The sequence below is a fragment of the Esox lucius genome, chromosome 12 (genome assembly GCF_011004845.1).
Source record: "Esox lucius isolate fEsoLuc1 chromosome 12, fEsoLuc1.pri, whole genome shotgun sequence".
Classification (NCBI taxonomy): domain Eukaryota; kingdom Metazoa; phylum Chordata; class Actinopteri; order Esociformes; family Esocidae; genus Esox; species Esox lucius.
The window spans coordinates 8,852,517-8,880,263 of NC_047580.1; the positions used below are offsets into that span (position 1 = coordinate 8,852,517).

Genomic DNA, 27,747 nt, shown 5'->3' on the forward strand with positions numbered 1-27,747 from the left:
TAAATATTTGATTATATCTTTTCATGTGACGACACTAATGAATGACACTTTGCTACAATGTAAATTAGTGAGTGTACAGTTTGCATAACAGTGTACATTTGCTGTCCCCTCAAAATAACTCAACACACAGCCATTAATGTCTAAACAGCTGGCAACAAAAGTAAGTACACCCCTAAGTGAAATTGTCCAAATTGGGCCCAATTAGCCATTTTCCCTCCCGGTGTCATGTGACTCGTTAGTGTTACAAGGTCTCAGGAGTGAATGGGGAGCAGGTGTGTTAAATGATCTGAAAAAAATAATTGTTGCTCTACATAAAGATGGCCTAGGCTATAAGAAGATTGCCAAGACCCTGAAACTGAGCTGCAACACGGTGGCCGAGACTATACAGTGGTTCAACAGGACAGGTTCCACTCAGAACAGGCCTCGCCATGGTTGACCAAATAAGTTGAGTGCACATGCTCAGCGTCATATCCACAGGCGGTCTTTGGGAAATATGACATATGAGTGCTGCCAGCATTGGTGCAGAGGTTGAAGGGGTGGGGGGTCAGCATGTCAGTGCTCAGACCACACGCCGCACACTGCATCAAATTGGTCTGCATGGCTGTCGTCCCTGAAGGAAGCCTCTTTTAAAAATGATGCACAAGGAAGCTTGCAAAGTGTTTGCTGAAGACAAGCAGACTAAGGACATGGATTACTGGAACCATGTCCTGCGGTCTGATGAGCCCAAGATAAACTTATTTGGTTCAGATTGTGTCAAGCGTGTGTGGCAGCAACCAGGTGAGGGGTACAAAGACAAGTGTGTCTTGCCTACATTCAAGCAGGGTGGTGGGAGTGTCATGGGGCTGCATGAGTGCTGCCGGCACTGGGGAGCTACAGTTCATTGGGGTAACCGTGAATGCCAACATATACTGTGACATACTGAAGCAGAGCATGATCCCCTCCCTTTGGAGACTGGGCCACAGGGCAGTATTCCAACATGATAATGACCCCAAACACACCTCCAAGAGTACCTCTGCCTTGCTAATGAAGCTGAGGGTCAATGTGATGGACTGGCAAAGTATGTCTCCAGACCTAAACCCTATTGAGCATCTGTGGAGCATCCTCAAACGGAAGGTGGAGGAGCGCAAGGTCTCTAACATCCACCAGCTCTGTGATGTCGTCATTCCACTGGCAACCTGTGAAGCTCTGGTGAACTCCATGCCCAAGAGGGTTAAGGCAGTGCTGGAAACTAATGGTGGCAACACAAAATATTGACACTTAGGTCCAATTTGGACATTTTCACTTAGACATGTACTCACTTTTGTTGCCAGCGGTTTAGACATTAATGGCGGTATGTTGAGTTATTTTGAGGGGACAGCAAATGTATACTAGCTGTACACTCACTACTTTACATTGTAGCAAAGTGTCATTTCGTCAGCATTGTCACATGAAAATATATAATCAAATATTTACAAAAATGTGAGGGGTGTACTCACTTTTGTGATGTACTGTACATGGCAGCAACTTGGTCTAGTGGATGCCCTTCGAAAATATCCTCATGAGCCACAAGATAAATAATTAATCAGGTAAATGCCAACACAAACATAACAAATTAAGATTTCCAGACCAAAATGTTTTATTGGTAACCATAAACCTGTTATGTCAAATAAAATAGACTGGGGTTCACATACTTTCAAGCATCACCATTTTTATTCATTTAAGTATTTGGACAGTGACACAAGATTTGTGGTTTATTTCAATTTAGTTTGATTTTTGTTGTTAATTTGAGTGTACTTACATCCATTGATCATTAACCGTGTAAGAATTACAGCTCTTTTATACATAGTCCCCTCCACTTTAGAGGACCAAAAGTAATTGGACAAATTAACATAATCTTCAATTTGTCATATGTAGCACTTGGTTTCAAATCCTTTGCATTCAATGACTGCCTGAAGTCTGTGACCCATAGACATGACCAGACACCGGGTGTCTTCTCTGGTGACGCTCTGCCAGGCCTGTACTGCAGCCCTCTTCACCTCCTCTTTGTTTTGGTGCAGACATGAGCAACTGACACCAAATGCAATGCAAAATCTCGACTCTAGACACGAAATGTACAGCATTCATGCAAAACAAAATGAAGCTGATTGTCCAAATACCTTTGGCCCTCTTAAATGGGGGGACTTATTTCAAAATGGTTAATCAAATTAGTTAAAAAATACCTTGAAATTAAACTGTCAGTCTGTACTTTAACCAGATTAATCTTGAATCATTTTAAATTCAAAGTGCTGGAGTACAGAAAACAAAACACCACAATGTATTTCATGGTCCTAATACATAGGGCCTGCGCTCTACACAGGTATATACAGTTTACACCATGGCACTTGAAGGAATCAACCAATTCTAAGTTCTCAATATAAAAATGCTTTCTCCTAACATTAGCACTTTTTTCTATCATTGTTATCATTGTTACTTTCTCATTGAATGAGCATCAATCAGCTATATTCCTTTCCTATTCTTGCACAGTTATAATTATGAGACTTAATAGTTTCCTAAATGTACAAACTTTTTGTTGTGTAGAAATGTATTTGTCATGTGTTAAGGGTAACTAAAGTAACATTCTACACATATAGAGCAACACAAGAAAATGTGTATATCTTATCCAAGAGCAACAGAACCAATAACAGTGTGGTATGACATGTAAGGAAGTTATTATTATACATATAATTATAGGTCTAAATGTTTTAATATCTGGTTTCTTATGACTCTTCTGTGAACTGATATTTGTACTACATGTCATTTCATTAAAATGAATGCATGTCCTTTTTTATCCAAATTTTATAATGTTGACTGTATTTGCCCTTTAGACAAGGAGCATTGTTATTGTTTTTGTATAGTGCATTGCTGTGCATGCAACTGCTTATGCATTTTATTAAATGCTGTAAGAAATATGGTGGCGTTTAAATGTTGTGGATTAAAAATTTTACTAATCTGAGCAATTTCAATGTTTTAACTACTAAACCCAAAAATGTTTTTTATTGTTTACTATCATTGCTGTGTGGCAGTGGGGTTACACAATGTGTATTAATACTGAAAATAACTTCCTCTTGCATGTCTTTTCAGGTAAACATTCATGGCATGTGTGATTTTCGGTAATTTATAGGTACTTCAATCAATGCAAAGGCGGAAATCCCGGGGACGACAGGGGGGACATGACCCCTGCATCCTGGGGAAAACTATGATTTGTCCCCCCCAATATATAAATGTAAACATAACTATGTAATTTCAATAATAGTAATAAGACGCAATGAAGGCACGTGTGCTGATTATAGACACTTAATAGTGCATTTAAAAAAAAGAAAAATTGACACCCCGTCCTTTGCCTCACAGTGGGTAGGTACAGTGCATATGTGGGAATCTGACAGTCTGAGTCTCTTGTTGGTGGTTGACTTTCAGTAAGTAGTTCAAAGGATATGTTAGACCTTTCTTTACTCCTAGCACAAAAAAATCTAACCGTCACCAGCCTTCATTTTCTCTGCATTGAATTACAAGTCACTCGTTATGTAAGCTAGCGGTTAGCTGACGTTTGCTAGCAAGCTACAGTAACATCAGATAGCACACATACGTCTTGCCGATGTCGGCATGAAATCGGAATATCAATCAATCAATCAACTTTATTCAAGACACAAAACGGTTCTATGCATTTACTTCGTACTATCCTGTGCGGTCTTTTCAGTGGCCATTTATTTCCTAACCTATACAGACCTTATCCGGCGACAAGATATTTTTGCTACTAAACAATTTTCATAGAAAATAAGGTGAGTACACAAACTCTGGAAATCAAGCTAGGTAGCTTAGTTATATGCGTAGGTAAGCAAATTGTGTTTCTATCTAATATTGTGAACTACAACAATGTGCACAGGGGACCTAGCTAGCTAAGTACCTATCTATAAAAGTTTACGAGTTCCACATTGGCATACTGAATGTGAGACGATCGGTTTCGTATCTAGCTTCTTTAATGTTAATAACGCAAATTAGCCGAACTACAGTCATAGTCAATAAATGTGTCAGCTGGGATTGCCTAAACATGTGAAAAATAAGTTTGTTTTAGTTTTAAGGCTAAATAACACTTTGTAAATGAGGCTAATTATAATAGTCTATAGTTTATAAACGTTTAATAGAATTTCAATTTCAGTCGCCTTCCGTAGATGGTTCGTGCTTTGTCAAGTTTGACAGCTATTGGAATGTTTATCAAATAGCTACCCTTCATGGTTTAATTACTTTCTATGACATTTTGGTTTGACGTTTCAAGCGTAGGTTAGATTTGTAAATTTTATGAATAAACCATAATTAGTGTCTCCTGGAATCTGTTTATCATCATAAATATGATGTCTGGGTCTCACTATTCTAAATATCGATAGCTTTGAATTGCAATAGTAGTCATTTCCATTAATAGTTTAGTTGCGTCAGCTAAAATGGACCTACAGTATGGCAACGTTGCTTGCTGGTGGGGAGAAGTTATAGTTACAGGAATTACCATCCATCTTCTTCCGCTTATCCGGGGCCGGGTCGCGGGGGCAGCAGTCTAAGCAGGGATGCCCAGACTTCCCTCTCCCCAGACACTTCCTCCAGCTCTTCCGGGGGGACACCGAGGCGTTCCCAGGCCAGCCGGGAGACATAGTCCCTCCAGCGTGTCCTAGGTCTTCCCCGGGGTCTCCTCCCGGTCAGACGGGACCGGAACACCTTCCCAGGAAGGCGTTCCGGAGGCATCCGAAAAAGATGCCCAAGCCACCTCAGCTGACCCCTCTCGATGTGGAGGAGCAGTGGCTCTACTCTGAGCTCCTCCCGGGTGACCGAGCTTCTCACCCTATCTCTAAGGGATCGCCCAGCCACCCTGCGGAGAAAACTCATTTCGGCCGCCTGTATCCGGGATCTTGTCCTTTCGGTCATGACCCAAAGCTCATGACCATAGGTGAGAGTAGGAACGTAGATTGACTGGTAAATCGAGAGCTTCGCCTTGCGGCTCAGCTCTTTCTTCACCACGACAGACCGATACATCGACTGCATTACTGCAGAAGCTGCACCGATCCGTCTGTCAATCTCCCGTTCCATCCTTCCCTCACTCGTGAATAAGACCCCTAGATACTTAAACTCCTCCACTTGAGGCAGGAACTCTCCACCAACCTGAAGTGGGCAAGCCACCCTTTTCCGACTGAGGACCATGGATTGGTTGGGCAAACTCCCATGAACCCTCCAACACCCCGTAGAGGGTATAGAGCTGGTCCAGTGTTCCACGGCCCGGACGAAAACCACACTGTTCCTCCTGAATCCGAGGTTCTACTATCGGCCGTATTCTCCTCTCCAGAACCCTGGCATAGACTTTCCCGGGCAGGCTGAGAAGTGTGATCCCCCTATAGTTGGAACACACCCTCCGGTCCCCCTTCTTAAAAAGAGGGACCACCACCCCGGTCTGCCATCCCAGAGGCACTGTCCCCGACCGCCACGCGATGTTGCACAGGCGTGTCAACCAAGACAGCCCCACAACATCCAGAGACTTGAGGTACTCAGGGCGGATCTCATCCACCCCCGGTGCCTTACCACCGAGGAGTTTCTTGACCACCTCTGTGACTTCAGCCCGGGTGATGGACGAGCCCACCTCTGAGCCCTCATCCTCTGCTTCCTCAATGGAAGACAATGGAAGTCAGCGGGATTGAGGAGATCCTCGAAGTACTCCTTCCACCGCCCGACGACATCCTCAGTTGAGGTCAACAGCTGCCCACCTCTACTGTAAACAGCGTTGGTAGGGCACTGTTTCCCTCTCCTGAGGCGCCGGATGGTTTGCCAGAATCTCTTCGAGGCCAGCCGATAGTCCTTCTCCATGGCCTCACCGAACTCCTCCCAGGCCCGAGTTTTTGCCTCCACAACCACCCGGGCTGCAGCCCGCTTGGCCTGTCGGTACCCGTCAGCTGCCTCAGGAGTCCCACAAGCCAACCAGGCCTGATAGGACTCCTTCTTCAGCTTGACGGCATCCCTTACTTCCGGTGTCCACCACCGGGTTCGGGGATTGCCGCCTCGACAGGCACCGGAGACCTTACGGCCACAGCTCCGAGCGGCCGCTTCGACAATGGCGGTGGAGAACATGGTCCACTCGGACTCAATATCTCCAATCTCCCTCGGGATCCAGTCGAAGCTGTGCCGGAGGTGGGAGTTAAAGATCTCTCTGACAGGAGACTCGGCCAGACGTTCCCAGCAGACCCTTACAGTACGCTTGGGCCTGCCGAGTCTGTCCAGCTTCCTCGCCCGCCATCGGATCCCACTCACCACCAGGTGGTGATCAGTTGACAGCTCCGCCCCTCTCTTCACCCGAGTGTCCAAGACATACGGCCGCAGGTCAGATGAGACGACAACAAAGTCGATCATCGACCTGCGGCCTAGGGTGTCCTGGTGCCACGTGCACTGATGGACACCCTTATGTTTGAACATGGTGTTCGTTATGGACAAACTGTGACTAGCACAGAAGTCCAATAACTGAACACCACTCGGGTTCAGATCAGGGGGGCCGTTCCTCCCAATCACGCCCCTCCAGGTGTCACTGTCGTTGCCCACGTGGGCGTTGAAGTCCCCCAGTAGAACAATAGAGTCCCCAGTCGGAGCACTTTCCAGCACCCCTCCCAGAGACTCCAAGAAGGTCGGGTACTCTGCACTGCCGTTCGGCCCGTAGGCACAAACAACAGTGAGAGACCTATCCCCGACCCGTAGGCGCAGGGAAACGACCCTCTCGTTCACCGGGGTAAACTCCAACACATGGCGGCAGAGCTGGGGAGCTATGAGCAAACCCACACCAGCCCGCCGCCTCTCACCATGGGCAACTCCAGAGTGGTGAAGAGTCCATCCTCTCTCAAGGAGTGTGGTTCCAGAGCCCAAGCCGTGCGTAGAGGTGATCCCGACTACCTCTAATCGGAACCTCTCAACCTCACGCACTAACTCAGGCTCCTTCCCCGCCAGCGAGGTGACATTCCACGTCCCTAGAGCCAGTTTCCGTGTCCAGAGATCGGGTTGTCTAGGCCCCTGCCTTCGACTGCCGCCCGATCCTCTTTGCACCGGCCCCTTATGGTCCCTCCTGTGGGTGGTGAGCCCACGGGAGGGCGGCCCCACGTCACCCGTTCGGGCTGAGCCCGGCCGGGCCCCATGGGGGAAGGCCCGGCCACCAGGCGCTCGCATTCGAGCCCCAACCCCGGGCCTGGCTCCGGGGTGGGGCCCCGGCTGCGCCATACCGGGCGACGTCACGGTACTCAAAATTGAATTCTTCACAGGAATTACCCTATAGTTTAAGTCCTGCTAAGCAGTGGCATTTTTAGATTTCAACTTTTCCTTGTTTCCTAGAGGCCATAGTTTCACCACACAGTCAAGCTCAGATGTAGGGAATGACAGGACAAATTGTGGGAAGAGCGAGCTGTCAACCAGCTTGGCAGCGATCAGGTTGTCACTTTGTGAAAACCTCTGCTCCATCTGGGAGATGACTGTGTCATATGCCTCCATCATCACCGGTCATCACTGGTTACTCATCGGCCTGGCACATCTGTACCATCGTGAACGGTGGCAGCCCATTCATCAGTTTGCTTTGGCATATTCTGGACATTCTCCTTGAAACGGATGAGCACATTGCTAATCCCAGATTCACCGATGCTCCGTTCTGGCATAAGGAGGTAAAAACATTCCAGCAGCTGCAGAAAGGCTCGGTCCCACTGTTTTTTTGACAGGCCGTATGCCTCACTTATAGTGGCCTCAACCCATCCTGTTTGTGTGCGTATGTCCTCCATACACAGGAGCAGCGCAGCGCGGTTTTCCCAAACTGCATTGACAGTTCTACTTTTAAAGTTCCATCGTATAGCGGGTGGCCTTGGAATGCGTCTCTATGTTGCCTCAGCAAATGCCACAACATGTTTTGGAGCACCAGAGAAAGAGGTGGCAAAAGCAGTTACATTTGCAAAAAACATCTTCAGGATGCTCATCCTTGCTGAACAAAGTTGCTGCAAGGTCAGGTTCAGCTGGTGAGCATAGCAGTGAACAAACTGGGCATGTGGGTATGTTAATTTCATTAGCGTTTGTACCCCTCAGACGTTTCCATTCATTACAGCCACACCAAAAGTCTGAGTGATCAGCTTTTCTCCCAGCTTCAGTGGTTCCAGCACACCATTGATGCTATTAGAGAGTTCGAGTCCATTTTTACCACAAACTCCAAAAACGTATCTGTCACTGTATTGTCAGGTAACATGTATCGCAACACAACCACCATTTGTGATTTACAGGAGACATCAGTTGTCTCATCTGCCTGTATGGCAATAAATTATGTTTCGTCCACTTGCTTAGCTATCTCCTCCCTGTACACTTCATACATACAGTCTAACAGTTCATGTTGTACAGTGCTAGATGTCCCTTTGAAGATTGGCTGAGCGTCATAGAGCCTCTGAAGTCTCGAAGCACCTTAACACATAGTCTCGAAAATGCATCTGAATATTCTAGGATTCAGGGAGTCCACCGACTCGTTGTGCCCCCGCAGTGCGGTTTCACATTTTCCACACAGTTTAATACATTGGGGAGAACTGATTCTGATTTTGCAGGTTTTCCTACTTACAAAGAATGTAGAGATCTGCAAATTTGATCATAGGTACACTTCAATTGTGAGAGGCGGAATCTAAAACAAAAATGCAGTGTCACGTCCTGGCTGTGCCCCTAGCCATCTCTGCGCTGGGCTCGGGGCATAGCCAGGACAGGACAGGAGGTGGCATCTAGCCACACCTCTAATCCTTTTTTGTCTCCCCAATTGGAGGCAGGTGTTGGTCATTGCCTCCGATTGGGGACCCTATTTAAGTTCATTGAGTTGGCCATGCTGACGTAGCATTTAATAAAGTTGGCCATCTTCAACAGGGAAAAAAACAAAATGAATGGCTATGCCCAGAGCCCAGCGCAGAGATGGCTAGGGGCACAGCCAGGACGTGACATCCAGAAAATCACATTGTATAATTTTTTAATAATTAATTGCATTTTATTGCATGACATAAGTATTTGATCACCTACCAACCACTAAGAATTCCGGCTCTCACAGACCTGTTAGTTTTTCTTTAAGAAGCCCTCCTGTTCCCCACCCATTCCCTGTATTAACTGCACCTGTTTGAACTCGTTACCTGTATAACAGACACCTGTCCACACACTCAAACATACTCCAACCTCTCCACAATGGCCAAGACCAGAGAGCTGTGTAAGGACATCAGGGATAAAATTGTAGACCTGCACAAGGCTGGGATGGGCTACAGGATAATAGGCAAGCAACTTGGTGAGAAGACAACAACTGTTGGCGCAATCATTAGAAAATGGAAGAAGTTCAAGATGACAGTCAATCTCCCTCGGTCTGGGGCTCCATGCAATATCTCACCTCGTGGGGTATAAATGATCATGAGGAAGGTGAAGGATCAGCCCAGAACTACACAGCAGGACCTGGTCAATGACCTGAAGAGAGCTGGGACCACAGTCTCAAAGAAAACCATTAGTAACACATTACGCCGTCAGTGATTAAAATCCTGCAGCGCACGGGTCGTGGCTGGGTCTTCCAGCATGACAACGACCCAAAACACACAGCCAGGGCAACTAAGGAGTGGCTCGGTAAGAAGCATCTCAAGGTCCTGGAGTGGCCTAGTCAGTCTCCAGACCTGAACCCAATAGAAAATCTTTGGAGGGAGCTGAAAGTCTGTTTTACCCTGCGACAGCCCTGAAACCTGAAGGATCTGGAGAAGGTCTGTATGGAGGAGTGGATCAAAATCCCTGCTGCAGTGTGTGCAAACCTGGTCAAGAACTACAGGAAACGTACGATCTCTGAAATTGCGGGATCACCTCTACGCATGGCTTGGCTCTGGAACCACACTCCTTGAGAGAGGATGGACTCTTCACCACTCTGGAGTTGCCCATGGTGAGAGGCGGCGGGCTGGTGAGGGTTTGCTTATAGCTCCCCAGCTCTGCCGCCATGTGTTGGAGTTTACCCCGGTGAACGAGAGGGTCGTTTCTCTGCGCCTACGGGTCGGGGATAGGTCTCTCATTGTTGTTTGTGCCTATGGGCCGAACGGCAGTGCAGAGTACCCAACATTCTTGGAGTCTCTGGTAGGGGTGCTGTAAAGTGCCCCCGACTGGGGACTCTATCATTCTACTGGGGGACTTCAACGCCCACGTGGGCAACGACAGTGACACCTGGAGGGGCGTGATTGGGAGGAACGGCCCCCCTGATCTGAACCCGAGCGGTGTTCAGTTATTGGACTTCTGTGCTAGTCACAGTTTGTCCATAACAAACACCATGTTCTAGCATAAGGGTGTCAATCGGTGCAGGTGGCACCAGGACACCCTAGGCCGCAGGTCGATGATTGACTTTGTTGTAGTTTCATCTGACCTGCGGCCGTATGTCTTGGACACTTGGGTGAAGAGAGGGGCGGAGCTGTCAACTGATCACCACCTGGTGGTGAGTTGGATCCGATGGCGGGGGAGGAAGCTGGACAGACTCGGCAGGCCCAAGCGTACTGTAAGGGTCTGCTGGGAACGTCTGGCCGAGTCTCCTGTCAGAGAGATCTTTAACTCCCACCTCCGGCAGAGCTTCGACTGGATCCCGAGGGAGGCTGGAGATATTGAGTCCGAGTGGACCATGTTCTCCACCGCCATTTTCAAAGCGGCCGCTCTGAGCTGTGGCCGTAAGGTCTCCGGTGCCTGTCGAGGCGGCAATCCCCGAACCCGGTGGTGGACACCGGAAGTAAGGGATGACGTCAAGCTTAAGAAGGAGTCCTATCAGGCCTGGTTGGCTTGTGGGACTCCTGAGGCAGCTGACGGGTACCGGCAGGCCAAGCGGACTGCAGCCCGGGTGGTTGTGGAGGCAAAAACTCGGGCCTGGGAGGAGTTCAGTGTGGCCATGGAGAAAAACTATCGGCTTGCCTCGAAGAGATTCTGGCAAACCGTCCGGCGCCTCAGGAGAGGGAAACAGTGTCCCTCGCTGCATCCTGTGGAGGGTGCTTCGGGAGTATGGGGTCCTGGGCCCTTTGATAAGGGCTGTCAGGTCCCTGTACGGCAGAAGCAGGAGCTTGGTTCGCATTGCCGGCAGTAAGTCAGACTTGTTCCCGGTGCATGTTGGACTCCGGCAAGGCTGCCCTTTGTCGCTGGTTCTGTTCGTAATTCTTATGGACAGAATTTCTAGGTACAGCCAGGGGCCGGAGGTTGTCAGGTTTGGGGACTACACGATTTTGTCTCTGCTCTTTGCGTATGATGTTGTCATGTTGGCCCCTTCAAACCAGGACCTTCAGCATGCACTGGGATGGTTTGCAGCCGTGTGTGAAGCAGTGGGGATGAGAATCAGTACCTCCAAATCCGAGGCCTCAATTGGAAAAGGGTGGCTTGCCCACTTCAGGTTGGTGGAGAGTGCCTGCCTCAAGTGAAGGAGTTTAAGTATCTAGGGGTCTTGTTCACGAGTGAGGGAAGGATGGTACGGAAGATTGACAGACGGATCGGTGCAGCTTCTGCAGTAATACGGTCGATGTATCGGTCTGTCGTGGTGAAGAAAGAGCTGAGCCGCAAGGCGAAGCTCTCGATTTACCGGTCAATCTATGTTCCTACTCTCACCTATGGTCATGAGCTTTGGGTCATGACCGAAAGGACAAGATCCCGGATACAGGCGGCCAAAATGAGCTTTCTCCGCATGGGTGGCTGGGCGATCCCATAGAGATAGGGTGAGAAGCTCGGTAACCCGGGAGGAGCTCAGAGTAGAGCCGCTGCTCTTCCACATCAAGAGGGGTCAGCTGAGATGGCTTGGGCATCTGTTTCGGATGCCTCCGGAACGCCTTCCTGGGAAGGTGTTCCGGGCCCGTCCCACCGGGAGGAGACCCCAGGGAAGACCTAGGACACGCTGGAGGGACTATGTCTCCCGGCTGGCCTGGGAACGCCTCGGTGTCCCCCCGGAAGAGCTGGAGGAAGTGTCTAGGGAAAGGGAAGTCTGGGCATCTCTGCTTAGACTGCTGCCCCTGCGACCCGGGCCCGGATAAGCGGAAGATGATGATGATGAGGTATCTGTACCAAATATTAACTTCTGCTTTTCTGATATATCAAATACTTATATCACGTAATAAAATGCAAATTAATTACTTAAAAATCATACAATGTGATTTTCTGGATTATTGTTTTAGATTCCGTCACTCACAGTTGAAGAGTACCTATGATAAAAATTACAAACTTTTACATGCTTTGTAAGTGGGAAAACCTTCAAAATCGGCAGTGTATCAAATACTTGTTCTCTCCACTGTATTTAATTCAATATTGAAATATGCCATTAAATGATGAAATACACCAGGAAATTATGAAATAGGTGACAATATTATGAAAAAGGTCATGATATTATGAAATACTTCTCAATAATAAAAAGAAAGATTGGGAAATACAATGTATTATAATGAAATATCATGCCATCATTTTTTAAAGGGGCATTATAAAAAAAGATGTCATATTAATGTGTCACTTACAATTATTATTTATTTAAATCATTATTTAATTATTTATATATTTAATTATTTCATTTTGAACCCTTTGATCCTTCCTAACTACCCACATTCAATTCCGACAGTTTTTAATTGTATTTCCCATTAATGTGATCTACATGGTTTGCAGAAGATCCATGTTGGCATCCTACTCAATACAACACTATCCGCTCTACGATCAAACTGCATTTGACACATTTTTGTATCGGATTAGGCTAGCGAGACAATTTCACCAGTTCTCCCGACAAAATATAAACCATCAGTAGCGTAAAGTGAGGTCTGTGGCGGAATATGAACAGGCTAACATTAAGCCAGATTTACTCAAAACAAGCCTTGATGAAGCTCATATTCACCAGACTGTGAGACGAATGTTATGAGTCTCAATCAAAACTGTAAATAAAATGCAAAGCCAATGAGGTGTAGATAGATTCAATTATTAAATGACAAAACAAAGATATATGTTCACACTACACGCCAAACCAGGGAAATGACCGGATTATTTCAACAGGTTTGCAAGTGATTACTGAATTGTAATTGGGCGATATCTAACGCATGCGCAAAATTGGGACGTGACAAGTATCTGAAATTTCTAACGGTCTTGAACAGGAAAATAAACGCTGTGTGGACTGGAAAGTACCAGCCTGCAGCGGAGGCGGCGACGTTGTTTCCGCATTATACTCATTTGTGAGCCCCTCGTCGTAGAAGATAACGCACAATGAACAGGATATACAGACACAGTGACACAAGGTTTGGATTCAAGGTTTGGTGTCTTGCGTTTTTATTTTCTAGAATTGGTGGATGATATCAGCCGTGTAATGACCATGTGTCATAAGGATGACTCAGTTTCCTAAATCCAATCAGGATCGGAATGTCTTCTAATCGTACTAATTAATTGAATATGTAAAACAGTCAAATGCATGGTGTAGAAGTATATTTCAGTGTTCAATGCGTTTGGTGCCAAAACGCGCGCGACTGCAAGCATTTTGTGCGCTGTTATTGAATTTTGTGAATAGAATTTTCTGAACTGAATTGGTCTATAAGGGAAGATCAGGTAGACTGAATTTTTACTTGTAAGAAGTTTTGAATAATATTAATAATACCATACTGAACGTATTGCCCACTACAGCCTATACGTGAAGTGTGATATTGCATGATGTATGGCAAAGAATCAACTGCTATAGAAATGAGATATTTTGAACATTCAGTGAGTGTCAAACCATAAATGCAGGGTTGTTGCAAATTGATTATCCTTTGAAATCGCCCTGTATTTTGCTTTTATCTGTACGAAGAATAACACCCTCGGTTATGGAGCAAACAGGGTAGACTAGTAGGAAAATAAGGCCACTGACAGCTCCAGGCAATGTGTGTGTGTGTGTGTGCGCTTCCGTGTTAACCCTATGGTATTTCACTCTTTAACGCACAGCTTACCAGACTCGATCGGGATACAGGAATATGGCACTGAATGGAATACTTCCACCGTCCACTGAGTGACAGTGCTCCGCAACACCTACCAACAACCCTTTTAGTCACCCAAATGCAGACCAAGTGAGGTTGGAGAAATACACACAGGAGACAAGAAGACCGGATGATTGATAGAGAGAGAGGGAGAGAGAGAGAGTTGTGGAGCTGCTTGGGTGCTGCAGTGTCTGTGGAGGTTGGAGGTAGGTCATGGTTGGGCGGGGACTGTGGGTGTGTAAGCCCTGCATTGGGAAGCGTGGGGGTCGGTTCGGGGTGGTGCCTGCCCTCTATGTGCTGATTGTCAGCTCAGCCCTGCTAGCTCTGCTCTTCCTGGATTTCATAGAGTCTTGGGTCACCTCCATGAATATGAACACAGTGGTGGAGGCACAGGGCGGGGTCATACCCCTCCAGAGTGTCCCCCCAACAAGACCAGAGGAGTACCTCCTTATGCCAAGCCCTCTTGTCTGTCAGCGTGCTAAGCCCTACCTAATCACCATGGTGACCTCCGCCCCAGCCAATCAAAGGGCACGCCAGGCCATCCGGGACACGTGGGGTGGGGAGGTGGAGGTCAGGGGTCATAGGGTCATGACCCTGTTCATGGTCGGGGTGGCCTCTGACCCCGGGCTAGCCAAGCTGCTGATTGAGGAAGCCCGCGAACGAGGGGACCTGGTCCAGGGGCGCTTCCGGGACTCCTATTCCAACCTTACCCTGAAGACACTCTCCATGATGAGCTGGGCCCGACGCTTCTGCCCCCAAGCCCATTTCGTGGCCAAGGTGGATGACGATGTTCTCTTCAACCCTGGGGCTTTGCTACGCTACCTGAATCGAAGCACTGTGACCAACAGCTACGAGCGCGGGGACCTGTACCTGGGCCGGGTCCACCTCAGCGTGTCTCCGGACCGAGGACCAGGCAGTAAACACTACCTTCCTAGAGGGGCATACCCTGCCTCCATCTTCCCTGACTACTGCAGTGGCACCGCGTACGTCCTCTCCCGCTCCGCCCTGCTCAAGATTTCCCTGACTGCGGGAGCCTCGTCTCTGCCCACCCCTCTTCCCCCCGAGGATGTGTTTGTGGGTCTGTCAGCCCGCGCGGCCGGAGTGCTACCCTCCCACTGCCCGCTGTTCTCCGGGGGGCCTGCGGTGCCCTACAGTCGTTGTTGCTACCAGGCCATGGTGTCCATCCACCACATTGCCCCCAGAGAGATGCTCCGGTTCTGGGCTGACGTGCACTCCACTCCCCTCTGCTCCTGGCTTGGAATTCGCGCTTCCCTCGGGGTCTGTAAAGTCCGGGCCATGCTGGGGAGCTTTCTGGGTTAAAGAATTGACCCAGTGGATCGGAAAGACTTATTGATTAGGCTGCACCCCGGCCAGGATTTCAGTTCTGTGAATAGCACAAGCAATCTATTTCATTGGCTACGATGAGGAATCACTGTGCACTATGAAAGTGTGATTTCTTTTATAGCTTTTTAGGAATACTTGATTGTGTTTAATGTTGACCATTATTGCACTGGCATTTTGTCGAAGCTGAAGGAATATGAACTAAAGGGAATTAGTGGGATGATACAGTTAAAGGGTAGTTAAAAACACATACTGCACAGATAAGTATTAGCAACCAGAAAATGGCCCATGTGATATTTGCATGTCATCAGCATAGAAGTAGAATGATGTGTAATGCACAAGATCACAATATAATTTTAATGTACCAGATACACAAGATAAGCATACACTAGCCAGCATACTGTAAGAATGAAACAACCTGATAAGTGTGACCTGGTAGCTGTACCGGGGAGCCATTATATGCTTTGTAAGATGACTCCCTTTGTAAATACGACACAGATGTATTGGATTAAAACTAAAGCTGCATGAAGTCACCGATATGCAACTAACTCTTACTTTTAACTCTATGAACACACCTCACACACTCCGGTTCACAGTAACACATTAAAATATAAATGTAACAGTCACTAAACAGACTGTCTTATCCACAGCGACATACAATTAGTGCATTAGTCTTAAGATAGTAGGGAAAACCACATAATCCAACAATGAACACTCAACAGAGTAACCATTAGCTAAATTAATTGCCATATTCCCTGTTATATCCATTTTTTCACAACAGGAATGCCCCCTGAAACAAGATGTCAGGGAAGCTTATTACCCTGATGTGTGGTCGCCTGCAAAGACAGATACCCACTTATGCTTAGACCAGATTAAACGTGGGATCCATCTCAATGTTGTGAAGTGGACTCCTCTCCTTTACTTGCACTGACCTGAAGGACAGGCTGGGTGATGTCTTAAGTCCTGCTAGATGGATCATTTACTCTCAACTATGCAAATCTTTGGACAAAACTGAAAGAGGAAACAGATACAATGAGACGCCTCTAAACAACATTGATATTCCCTGCAGTTTTTAGTCAGCCTGTATGTCCTTGTGGTCAAGTCAGGTGCAGTCCAGAGGAGGACACCAGCATATCCATATCCCTGCTCAATTAACATACGTAACAGATGTTAAGCTAGCAGAGTGTGAATGATGGAAACTGCTGAAGAAGGCTTTTCTGAAATACTAGGACGTTGAATTCATTAAAGTGCATTTTACACAATTACCTAACAGTGTATATTGTAAACAAAGGGGCATATGTTTTTCATACCTAGAATCTGGCAGCACTGCTTTTAGCTCCTGTGTGAATAAAAGTGTCTGTAAATAATTGATGTATAATAACCTTTCTAATAATAATGTGAAATGTACGGGAATATTTTATGAACAAGCCAAGACCGAACCGGGATTCCATTTATCTTCTGAATGCTATGTACTGTACTAAGTTGTATTAGTGCGATGGATTTGTAAAGACACGAAGGAAATGTTTACGTGCAAGAAGTGATTGGTCACTAATAAACCAGTCAGCAACATACTTTGTCAGATGGAATACCATTGGAACTGTAATAAAAAGAAATGTCACCCTGTCTCCCAGTAGGCTGCTTATTCCTTTATCTGATGTACTCTCTAACATTGTGCCTATATATAGACTTTACACACCCACACCTAGTCCTCATTTTAAGAAAATAAAACATTTTTGACCAGCAGCCAGGGTACAGGTGAATCAGATTCACAACATTCTCTCGGCAAAAACCTCGACCCATTCTGTGATTTATTGCACTATATCTATGTGGCAACCTACACCCTGCTCTTTATGGGAAAGCATACACAGAGAGTTACAAGTACAAAGTAAAAGTACTTGGTTGTATTCACCAGTTTTGGGAGTTGCTAATTAAGGTTTAACAAGGTAAAATTAGATTAAAATAGTTTGCAACTAACTAGTGACATACATTTATATATTTACTTCCTTTATATTGTACTGGTTAATTTTTAACTCCCTTTACTTGGTAATTCAGGTCTTAATTACAAACTTCCCTCAAGCGGTGAACATAGCTGAATCCAGCCGAGTCCTTCAACTTTGCACTTTCTACGCCACTGAGCATATAATCCTCCTTCTCCTTTAACTTAATATTTTATACACCATTACTCTGAATTACTTTTTATGGCGATCGCAGGCAGCAAATCTGAAGTCAGAGATTCCTCTCACTCGGTATGTTTTAATAAAGGCTGTCTGGTTATAAACATTGTTGTTTCCAAAGACTATTGCAATGAGACGACGTTGGCCTATGAAACATTTACCAAAACATGCTTTCAGGTTAAACTCAGGCTTTAGCTGTAGACCAGTGTTTTCTCGTTTTATTCTGTACCTCTGTCCAAATTAATTATTTAAAAAATCACACAATGTGATTTTCTTGTACAGACCTGTACATGCTTTGTAAGTAGGAAAACCTGCAAAATCAGCAGTGTATCAAATACTTGTTCTCCCCACTGTATATCAATATTTTCACAACAGGAATGCCACCTGAAACAAGATATCAGGAAAGCTTCTTAACCTGTGTGGTCGCCTGCAAAGATGGGCCTGGACATGTGCTGATACAACAGGTACAATGAGACGCCTCTAAACAACACTGATGTTGTTTCCAAAGACTATTGCAATGAGACGATGTTGGCCTATGCAGCATTTACCAAAACATGCTTTCAGGTTAAACTCAGGCCTTCTTAGCTGTAGACCAGTGTTTTCTCGCTTTATTCTGTACCTCTGCTCCCTAAGCTAGATGATAGTACCATTTGTGCTCTTTGTTCTTCAGCTTATTTATCTAGGTCTTTATAGAGATCAGCCTGACTTTTAACCATGAATTCTTTCATTGGCTGTGACTTTTTAGTTCAAAGTTTGTTTTTTATTGATTTTCACAACATAAATCACATTCACAGTCCCCTACCCCTTAGAATAGCATCCATACTGCCCATTAAATCAAAATAGAATTGTAAAAAAACAAATAATACATACAAGCATAATGAAAAAAATGAATAAATAAAAAAAAATAAAAAATAAATAAAAAATATATATATATATTATATAAAAAAAAAAAAAATATATAAAAAAAAAAAAATTTGAAGTGTCCATAGTAGAGGCATTATTTAAACAGACTTATCAACATATTCAATAAAAGAGCGCCACAGCTTAAAAAATTGTTTTTCCGATCCTCTTAGTGAATACCTAATTTTCTCGAGGCAGAGACAAGACATCATATCTTTGATCCATTGGGTGTGAGTGGGCGGCAAGGGGTTTTTCCATTTCAGTAATATTGCTCTACGTGCAATCAGAGAAGAGAAAGCAAGGACTTTACACATTGAAGCCGATAACCGTATCTCCTCTGGACCGACTCCAAACAATGCCACCAGAGGTTCTGGCTCTAATCTATGCTGAAGGACCGCAGAGAGAGTGAGAAATATGGATCGCCAATACTGCTCTAATTTGGGGCATGTCCAGAATAAGTGAATTAACGTTCCCTCGGCACTTTGACATCTATTGCACATAGGGTTGGTACCAGGACTTTGGATATATGAGCCCTGTGTATTACTTTAAACTGTATAAGAGAGTGCCGAGCACATATTGACGAAGAGTGAACTTGTTTAAGAACACAATTCCAAGTGTCTTCGGAGAGTGTTCTATCAAGGTCTTCCTCCCAAGCTCTCTTAATGTTATCCAAGGATGAAGATGCCAGATTTATCATTAAATTATAAATAATAGCAATTGAGCCTTTAGTTACTACACTACATGAAAGAAAACTATCCAATGGATTTACAGAAGGCATCGCTGGGAAGTCTGGTATAAGTGACTTAACGTAATGTCTTACTTGCAAGAATCAAAAAAAGTTTGACTTGGGAAGACCAAAATGCAATACCAATTGCTCAAAAGAAGCAAATACATTATTTACAAATAAATCTTTGAAACACTTTATCCCCTTGTGGGACCAACACTTAAATGAACCATCCTGCATTGAAGGTGGGAAAAAATGATTATGGAATACAGAGCTAAGAAGAGAGGGATCCCTAAAACCAAATGAATTCCTGAATTGGATCCAAATCCTCAATGAGTGTTTTACTACTGGGCAATCGATAGAAGTATAAGTGGTCATCTGTAATTTAGATGCAAGAAGTGCAGGAAGGGAAATTTGCTTGTAAGCATTTATTTCCATGTCCACCCAAGACGGTCTATTGGGCAAAAGGTGATAATGCCACCAATAAAGTGTATTTCGTATGTTAGCTGCCCAATAATAAAACTTAAAATTAGGCAAAGACATACCACCATTGCATCTAGGCCTCTGAAGGTACGCTTTGCGTAGACGAGGGTGCTTACCATTCCAAATGTAAGAAGAGATAACAGAATCCAAAGATTTAAAAAAAGACAGGGGAAGAAATAAAGGCAAGCACTGAAAGAGATAAAGAAATTTAGGGGCTGTGACTTTTTTCCAAGACTTCAAGGAGCGATGGTATGAAATATTCTGAATATATACACTACTGCAAGTAGCTCTAGCAGTCACCGACTAGCAAAACCATACCCATTGCCAAATCCTGCTGTCAACAGGAACAGTCTGTTTAATTCACCCATAGAAGCTGAAATTGAAGAAACTATAAATCTCCTTTATTTTCCTTTTTTTGCCATGTCCAATTGTTTATTAAAAAACTATATTTCAGTCTCACAAATTAAAATACTATGATAAAGAATGGAAAACCTCAAATTAAAACACCAAAAACCCTTTCCCAATGACATCTTTATTATAAACACGTTTGGACAAGTAGCAGTATTAAACAGAGTTGAAAACACCCATCATAACACTTAATGAGAAATCTGTCATTTGCGTGACATTCCATACAACTGAATGGATTAGATGAGGGCACTGACAACTCAAATGCCACCAAGCGTGAGTTCAGGGCACCGATTATGAAAATGTTCCAAGTCATCGCATACATTTTGGTATGCACTCTCTTCCATGTGCCTGTGGTGGCAGATGGAGGCTTTGGAGGAACATGTCCGAGAACTGTCCTTCTGAAAGGTCTAAGTTCAGTCCCACAGAAGGCAGCTGGGCATCAACCAACACACTGGCCTCTTTGTCCTACTTCCTGAATCGGTCCAGCGCAGACTTCTGACCAGCTACAGCCGCCTCTTTGTTCTCTTTCTCCTTTCTCTCTTTCTCTATTTTCATCCTGTCTTCCACTGTTTGCCGGATCACATCCTGAGAGGAGGAAGTAGAAGTTAGAAGAGCAGGGGAGATTCACGTGTTAGTCACATATGAGGAGGGACAATTTTTAATGACACATTGTGTCTGACTAAATAAAGAACATACCCTCTGGTCCTCATGTGCAACTTGCTTCTTGCGCTTTTCGACTTTCCCACTCGAGCTCCGACCTTTGGTCTTTAACCTTGGTGTGAATTTCTCTTTGGCCAGGGGGTCGAAGCCCTAAAATGAAACCGCACAGTTCAGATTTGTCACCAGCTTTATTCTTAACACGTACAATGCGGGCCAACAAACTGCGCCCATCCCTCGGTTGTGGTACTAACCAGTGCTTGGACCTTGTCCTGGTGCCTCTGTTCCCAGGTGGAGTGGTCCACTTGGCTGAGCTGGCCAGGGTCCAGACAGATGAGCTCTGGCTGGATCTTATCCAGCAGAGCCTTGACCTCCCACTCCTGCCTCTGCTTGGAGCTGCGGTACGGGTTGGCATCCAGACCGTCAAAGTTGGGCTCACCAGCACCTGATGACAGAGGAACAGTGAGGAGTTAACGCCTGTCAGGTTCAGGTACATTTCAAATTGCCCAATATAATTTGAGGCACAAACTGGAATTCATGCAACACTGGAAGCCAAATTTAAATTTCACGGTGACCTGGTACAATCATGCTGGTGAAGCCCTCTGCGTGGCCCACCCCCAGGACATCTTCGAAGGGGCAGAAGTGCGCCCCCCACACAGTGCCTTTCGTCCTGTGGGCCATGTAGGGTTTGGTCACGGGGGAGCTCCAAACATCTCTGTACACCTACAGACAACATTGCACGTCAGTCATTTAGTGGTTAAATGTCTCACTTAAGAGCACAACGACAGACTGGTCAACTAGGCGGTTCAGAGATTCAAAATGGCGACCTTTGAGTGCCTGGCTCAACACTGGCCACTAGGCTGTAGAAAATGTATTTATAATTATATCCTTATTTATTCAATTTCCTGTTAGAAGGCCTCCGTAGTCTGTATGCTTGAAACATTACCTATACTCAACAACTTGTCTTTCCCTGTCAGCAACTCATAATGTCTCTCTGTGTTCAGGGGCAGTAATGAATGGAATGTTGGCAGAGTAATGCTCATTGTCTTCATCTATGTGTGGAAAACTACGCCTAGACCTCGGCAATGTAGAATGAGAACAACTGTCATGACACCCCTCTGTGTTGGTCTCTGTACTTGTACTCTTTTTGTCATGATGCTTGTTCCTGTATATATGATTGAACCTGAAATAATCAACTGTTATGCTAATGACTGAAGGAGTTTTTACTTGATAGAACATTTATCTTCCACAGCCCCACCAAATGACATACAGATCAATACACATTCTATGGAGGCTTATAATAAACGCAACCATTAGGCTATAGAATACCTATACGTTACAAGCATAGTTATGTCTGTGATGCACACAGTGCTTCAGTATTGAAGGTAATGTTTTTAATGGGCAGATAAAAGTAAATCAAGTGGATCCCTTATATATCTCACATAGGGTTTTAAAGCTGCCGCACTCTCTGCTTCCTCAAACACTCTGTCCCATCCGGTCACAGCGACATTGTATATTTTTTAAAGCAGTGTGGTCTGTTGAAAGGTTTAGCAGTAGGCTACTGCAGATATAAACAAGTCATGGGATATCCACGTCAGGCAGAGACAGCTGTTTAAGTGGCCTAAAAAGCCATGGAATGCTCTACTTGGCCGTCATTGTAAACACAGGAGGCAGACTGAACGTGTCGGCAGTAGAAGACTGGTTACCAAAGGCTAGGGAACATTTGACGTGTGGTGCTTTTTGCACCTATTGCTAAAGCAGATATTAGACAGGTAGAGTTCCAGCTTGATCACTGATTACGGCATCCTGGAGTCTGCCTGTTTTTACACAATGCAAACATACAGTGACCTGCTTCTGTCACAGCACATTTAGTTAAAATAGACTTGGTTATGTAGCCTAGATCCTGTATCAGCCTACAATACACACACAGACACCCACACACATTTTTGCTGATTCAAATAGCTGCATGAGGGCAGATAAGCAGGCTACATTATGTCATTTAAATCATGAGCCATGAGCTTTCTGAAGGGAGGGGAGGGTCAGCAGTACACATGTAAAAAATTTATATTAAACAAAGAGGAGAAAACAAAAGGAGGGAGATGTGGCACCACCTTGCTATGTAAAGAATGCTTAGACAAACATGCACAGAATGGATATTAAAAAGCTGTGTGTTAACACAAATGACCTGAACAACGTCCCCTGTGGCGGCAGACAGCAGGCCCCTCTGACTCAGAGCGAGACAGGAAGCTCCTGCCGGCAGGAAGTACGACTGCAGGGGCTTGTAGGATCTGATGTCATACACTTTGAGTTTCTTGTCCATTCCTGAGGTCACCATGTACCTGCACAAACAGGAGAGTGGAACATGTGAGCCCCCTGATGGACATGTGAGGAAGTACACCTACAAAGGAATACAATCCTTCACAAATCCCAATGTACATTTGTGGGTTACACACTGAACGCTGCTGCTGTATTTCATGACATGACTCCTGTTCAATGCCACCGACAGAAGAATATTGGGTGTTTTCAAGAAACTCACGTGCCAGTCTTGTCGACGGCGACGGAACGCACACCTCCGCTGTGGCAGAGCATCTTGACGAGGGGCTCCTTCTGGTTGGGTGACCAGAGGGTGACGGTGCCGTTGGCGTGGCCCAGGTGGATGATGGCGTTGTGGGGGTTCTGGGCCATCACGTCCAGCCGGCCGGCCTTGGTGCAGACGGCCGCCACCTCCTGACCCACCGACACATCCAGGTACTGGAGGAAGCCTGTGGCGCTCTGGAAGACAGGAGGAACACGTGGGGTTTACAGCTTACTACGGTGGGTCACTCCCGAGAAGAGTGTCCGCCGAGAAACTCAACCGCTTTAGCACAATGCCGGCGGAGGTTAACGCACCGCCGTGGCCAGGAGGAAGTGGTAGGGGAGAAACTGCATGCGGAGAACATCGTTGAACTTCCGGATGCAGTGGAGCTCAATGCCCCGGTTGTCGTAGATGTACAGCCACTTCTTCTGAGCCACCGCGAACATGGCTTCGGTGTGGAGCCACCTAGAGGACACGGATGTAAGGACGGGGGCCGAGTCAGCGGGAGGAAAGCGGGTCAAAAATGGAGACGCGCGTGCGGGTGTGTCCACTCACTTGACGTCGTTGACAGTCTCCATCACGTTCATCTCACACATCAGCTGTTTGGACTGCCAGTCCAGGCAGGTGACATGGCCTCTCCTCCCGCCAAGCAGCAAGTGGCTGTAAAGTGTGTATATGTTATAATTTTTTTTAAATGTACAGGACTGAAACATGCAGTGAACTGATTTGGCGAACGCAGGTCAAACAGTAAATGTTGCAGCAACACGTGACCTTGCTTGCCTAGTTTAAACATACAACACTGCCAATGAGTGAAGATGAAACTGACCGTCCATTCTTGCTGTAATCCAGTCGGTAGGGCCCAAACTGAGACAGGACCAGGTTGAAGTACTGTAGAGGAAGAGAGCAAGGTAGAGGCCACCCATCGCGGCGTACAACGCAACATTTACGTCAGCAAGTGAACCCAGTGAAACAACTGGTTCCTCGTCACAAGTCACAACTGTTACAAACCGTCAAATAGATTTTGTCCAAAGCCGACTTGTCTGCACTTAGAGGAGCAAAAAGTTGAGACATTTTTACAGGGGGACAATCCACTTGTTTACCACCAATTTATTTTATGCATCTTCTGCATCATTTGTAACTATTCAATAATTGTTTTCGTTGGTTAGTATTAAAGATGTTTTATATACCCTAAAATTGCACAAAACGAGTGTGTTGTAGAACCCACCTATCCCAAAGCCCATAGATAAATGGTATGTACTTCAGAAGTGCAGGATACATTTCATGTTTGTTTTGGTGTCCAGCGCATGAAGCTTCAGCTTACTGACCATTCTACTGGCCCTTAAGCCACCTTTCAGCCCTGAACTTCTTAGGGTGGACATTTTGGCATAGATCTTTTATTTAAGGACAGTGATCATATGAAGCCATTTATTATCACATAGTTGTGTGGCTCCTTTTTAAATCATGATGACAGAAAGCACCCAAATGGCCCTGATACAAAGTGTACATACCTTTGAATCTTTGGCCTTGTTACAGACACACAAAGTGACACACACTGGCAAAAATGACAATTAAAGGTGAATATCCCACAGCTGTGGCATTTTAATTTGCAATTAGTGCCTGTGTATAAATAGTCAATGAGTTTGTTAGCTCCCACGTGGATGCACTGAGCAGGCTAGATACTGAGCCATGGGGAGCAGAAAAGAACTGTCTAAAGACCTGCATGAAAGCTGCGCATGGGACGCTCTTGAAATTTCCAGCACGGCAACCCTAAGTACAAGGCCAAGTTGACCCTCCAGTGGTTACAGCAGAAAAAAGTGAATGTTCTGGAGTGGCCATCCGTCTCCTGACCTTAATATCATCGAGCCACTCTGGGGAGATCTCAAATGTGCGGTTCATGCAAGAAGACTTTGCATAACCTGGAGGCATTTTGCCAAGTCAAATGGGCAGCTATACCACCTGCAAGAATTCGGGGCCTCATAGACAACTATTACAAAAGACTGTCATTGATGCTAATGAGGGCAATACACAGTATTAAGAAATAAGGGTATGCAGACTTTTGAACAGGGGAAGAAACGTATTTTTTTGTTGCCATGTTTTGTTTTATGATTGTGCCATACTGTTATTATCTACAGTTGAATCCCATAAGAAATAATACATGTTTTGCCTGCTCAATAATTTTTTCTTTACAAATGGTACATATATTATCAATTCTCTGAGGGTATGCAAACTTTTGAGCACAACTGTAAATTACACATTGTTCTGAGTGTCTCTCTTTAAAGGATCTCACCTTTGCCCCGGAAGTAATGTCCACAGCATCCGCAATGTCATCCTGTGAGATGGTGCAAGTGTCCTCATCCTCATCTCCTTCCAAGAACCTAAAACCAGTGAGAAGTTTTTTTCTCTTTTTTTGTAGGAGCATATGCCAAAATATTTAACTGTAAATTTATAATTGGGCCTGCAAATAATTACCCAGCATCCTCTGGGAGCAGGAGGTCGTATCGTGCATTCTGCTTCTGGGCCAATTCTGTGGCAGCCTCTGAACGAACAACCGCATCTCTGAGTTTGTGATGCGGCCGAGGGGGCTGTACAGAAAGGGATAACAGAAAACAGTGCAACTTATTACTGTACAAAACATGGGTACAATTTCATAATATGTAAATTACATTCAGGCAGACTTTCAAAAGGAATCTGTATTTAAGCAGTCTTACCAGTTTTCCTTTCTCTCCTCTCTTGAACTTTTTCAGCTTCTCATTTGGGATAGGTGCAGAGCCTGGGAATTGATCTGATTTCTGAGTGATTGAAGGTTAAATAAAATATTAACAGACCATCAACTGTCAAAAGGTTAGGGCTAATTCAATTGGAAGGATTCTCAGTGCTGTAGACTGAATAGCTGCCCACCCCTGATATGACATTTCCTCCTCCTGTTCGTGGTCCTCTTGTATTTTTTTGCTTAATCTTTGGATCAGTCAGCTTTGGAGTCTGTACATGATCTTCTTTCTGTTTCTTTCCATCGGTCTTCCCTTCCTCGTCTGTGACCTCCCAGTATCTCTTTGGAAGCTGATTGTGGAACAAAAAATAGCAACATGTTGAATGACAACACATTCATTTGGCCAGGTTGTATTTCATGATTAATAAAATTGAAATCTTTACATGCCACCGATAATTAGCTAATTATTTCAGGGTTCATTACAGTTAGCGATCACTAGATGGTGGCGCATAACGTACAGCATCGGCGAAAGTTACGTTTTGTAGTAACTACAGTAGACTAAGTAGCATTTCAACTTCCTATCTCAATCAAATGAAAGCAGACAGCCGTTTATCGAGACACTGAAAAGCAAACAACTAGCTGAAAAACTATTGATACTCGGTGACTCCACGGCGTGTAATCACAGTATGTGCGTTTAGAATTTTTTTTAGGGGGAGTAGGCAGGGCTAATAAGTATAGCCTTTCCCCGGTTATAGGCTCTAATAAGTAGTACCAATTATATATTACATATTCGCTGATCCGGTAACTGTATTACATGTTTTTCTACTAATCATGGAGAATTTATTATCTTTACCCTTTTCTTTTTCCCCACGTGTGTATTCTCCAACGATGTCTCCCCGGACGCCGCCATCTTTGTTGTGTTCTTTTTTTAACTTCCGGTAAGAGGTGGTACGTCAGACCATAGACATAATAAAGAGTAGACGCCGCATTGGCTGCTGGGGCGCGAGAAATACGGCCGCCATCTTTGACCGGTCATACTCCTATTTGCGTAGCAGCAAAAGCAACGATTCCAGAGCAAGTCATATTCTATAACACTGACTTAGATTACAACTGACTCAAGAATGCTATTGTAGAAATACAGCAAATATTACTGGTATAACATTGGCCAGCTAATTTTATACAAGTGGCACAGACTATCATATATATTTATATAAATAAAAGACGGTATTATTGTTGGGCAGTACTAGCTTAGCTAGTAACTTCGTATTTTGGTGGTAGCTTCACTATTTCCAGAATTAAGTAACTTTTCAGTATTAGTAACTCCTTTATTTACCAAGTAGCTTGGCCACACAAGCTACTTTTCTTGTCATGTGAAATTAGCACAACTTAAAGTAGCTTCCTATGTAATGAACTAGCCTACTGCTGTGTTTGTGTTACTTAGCTTGCTACATTTGACTGGGTGGTAGCTTTTGTGTAGTGAAGCTTTATTCATGGCAGAGTAACTAATAGCTTAGCTCACTGCAATTTCCGAGTAACTTGCCCAACACTGTGTATTATTCACATGTAATTCACCCTAACAAAAGTAAGTTACCTCTCATCACACATAGTATCTTTGTCATATCTGTCATCATTCTGACAAGATTAACACCGAAACTGAAAGCAATGGCTTAAAACTGCCTGAAAACAGTGGTCTGTCACATTTTATGTGAATACTGCTGTAAGTGTTGGTGGGTCTGTAAATACCTGTTTGTTTGTGTTTCATGAACTCTAGCCTCATGGTGTGTGTCTTT

At 45.0% G+C, this 27,747-nt stretch overlaps 2 protein-coding genes across 4 annotated transcripts; one reads left to right on the forward strand and one right to left on the reverse strand.

The window, feature by feature from the left end:
- The first annotated feature begins 13,115 nt into the window (after positions 1–13,115).
- b3galt4 (UDP-Gal:betaGlcNAc beta 1,3-galactosyltransferase, polypeptide 4) lies at positions 13,116–16,954 on the forward strand. Of its 3 annotated transcripts, none has more exons than XM_010895249.4 (2): positions 13,116–13,293; positions 13,957–16,954. In XM_010895249.4, exon 2 carries the CDS (start codon positions 14,202–14,204, stop codon positions 15,306–15,308), a length of 1,107 nt encoding a protein of 368 aa, XP_010893551.1. In that variant the 5' UTR covers positions 13,116–13,293; positions 13,957–14,201; the 3' UTR covers positions 15,309–16,954. The 3 variants fall into 3 exon arrangements, with proteins under 3 accessions (XP_010893551.1, XP_010893552.1, XP_010893553.1); XM_010895250.4 differs by having other exon boundaries at positions 13,116–13,280; XM_010895251.4 differs by lacking the exon at positions 13,116–13,293 and adding an exon at positions 13,300–13,584.
- Positions 16,955–20,126: 3,172 nt separating this feature from the next.
- Positions 20,127–26,896, reverse strand: wdr46 (WD repeat domain 46). The gene is made up of 14 exons (XM_010895248.4): positions 26,811–26,896; positions 26,149–26,307; positions 25,959–26,039; positions 25,720–25,832; positions 25,538–25,625; positions 24,077–24,138; positions 23,806–23,910; positions 23,565–23,715; positions 23,212–23,447; positions 22,861–23,014; positions 21,251–21,398; positions 20,930–21,120; positions 20,715–20,828; positions 20,127–20,603 (listed from the first exon to the last, which is right to left on the reverse strand). The coding sequence occupies exons 1-14, from the start codon at positions 26,865–26,867 to the stop codon at positions 20,484–20,486; spliced, it is 1,779 nt and encodes a 592-aa protein (XP_010893550.1). The 5' UTR covers positions 26,868–26,896; the 3' UTR covers positions 20,127–20,483.
- Between the last annotated feature and the right edge of the window lie 851 nt (positions 26,897–27,747).

What these genes read in the sequence shown, in the direction of transcription:
- b3galt4 (XM_010895249.4), top strand. Translation starts at nt 14,202, where the DNA reads ATGGTTGGGCGGGGACTGTGGGTGTGTAAGCCCTGCATTGGGAAGCGT.
- wdr46 (XM_010895248.4), bottom strand. Translation starts at nt 26,867, where the DNA reads ATGGCGGCGTCCGGGGAGACATCGTTGGAGAATACACACGTGGGGAAA. An exon ending in ACATTACTTCCGGGGCAAAG is followed by an intron (nt 24,139 to 25,537) that starts GTGAGATCCTTT and finishes CTTCCTCTACAG; the next exon opens with TACTTCAACCTGGTCCTGTC. An exon ending in CACCAGCATGATTGTACCAG is followed by an intron (nt 21,121 to 21,250) that starts GTCACCGTGAAA and finishes CTCTGTCATCAG; the next exon opens with GTGCTGGTGAGCCCAACTTT.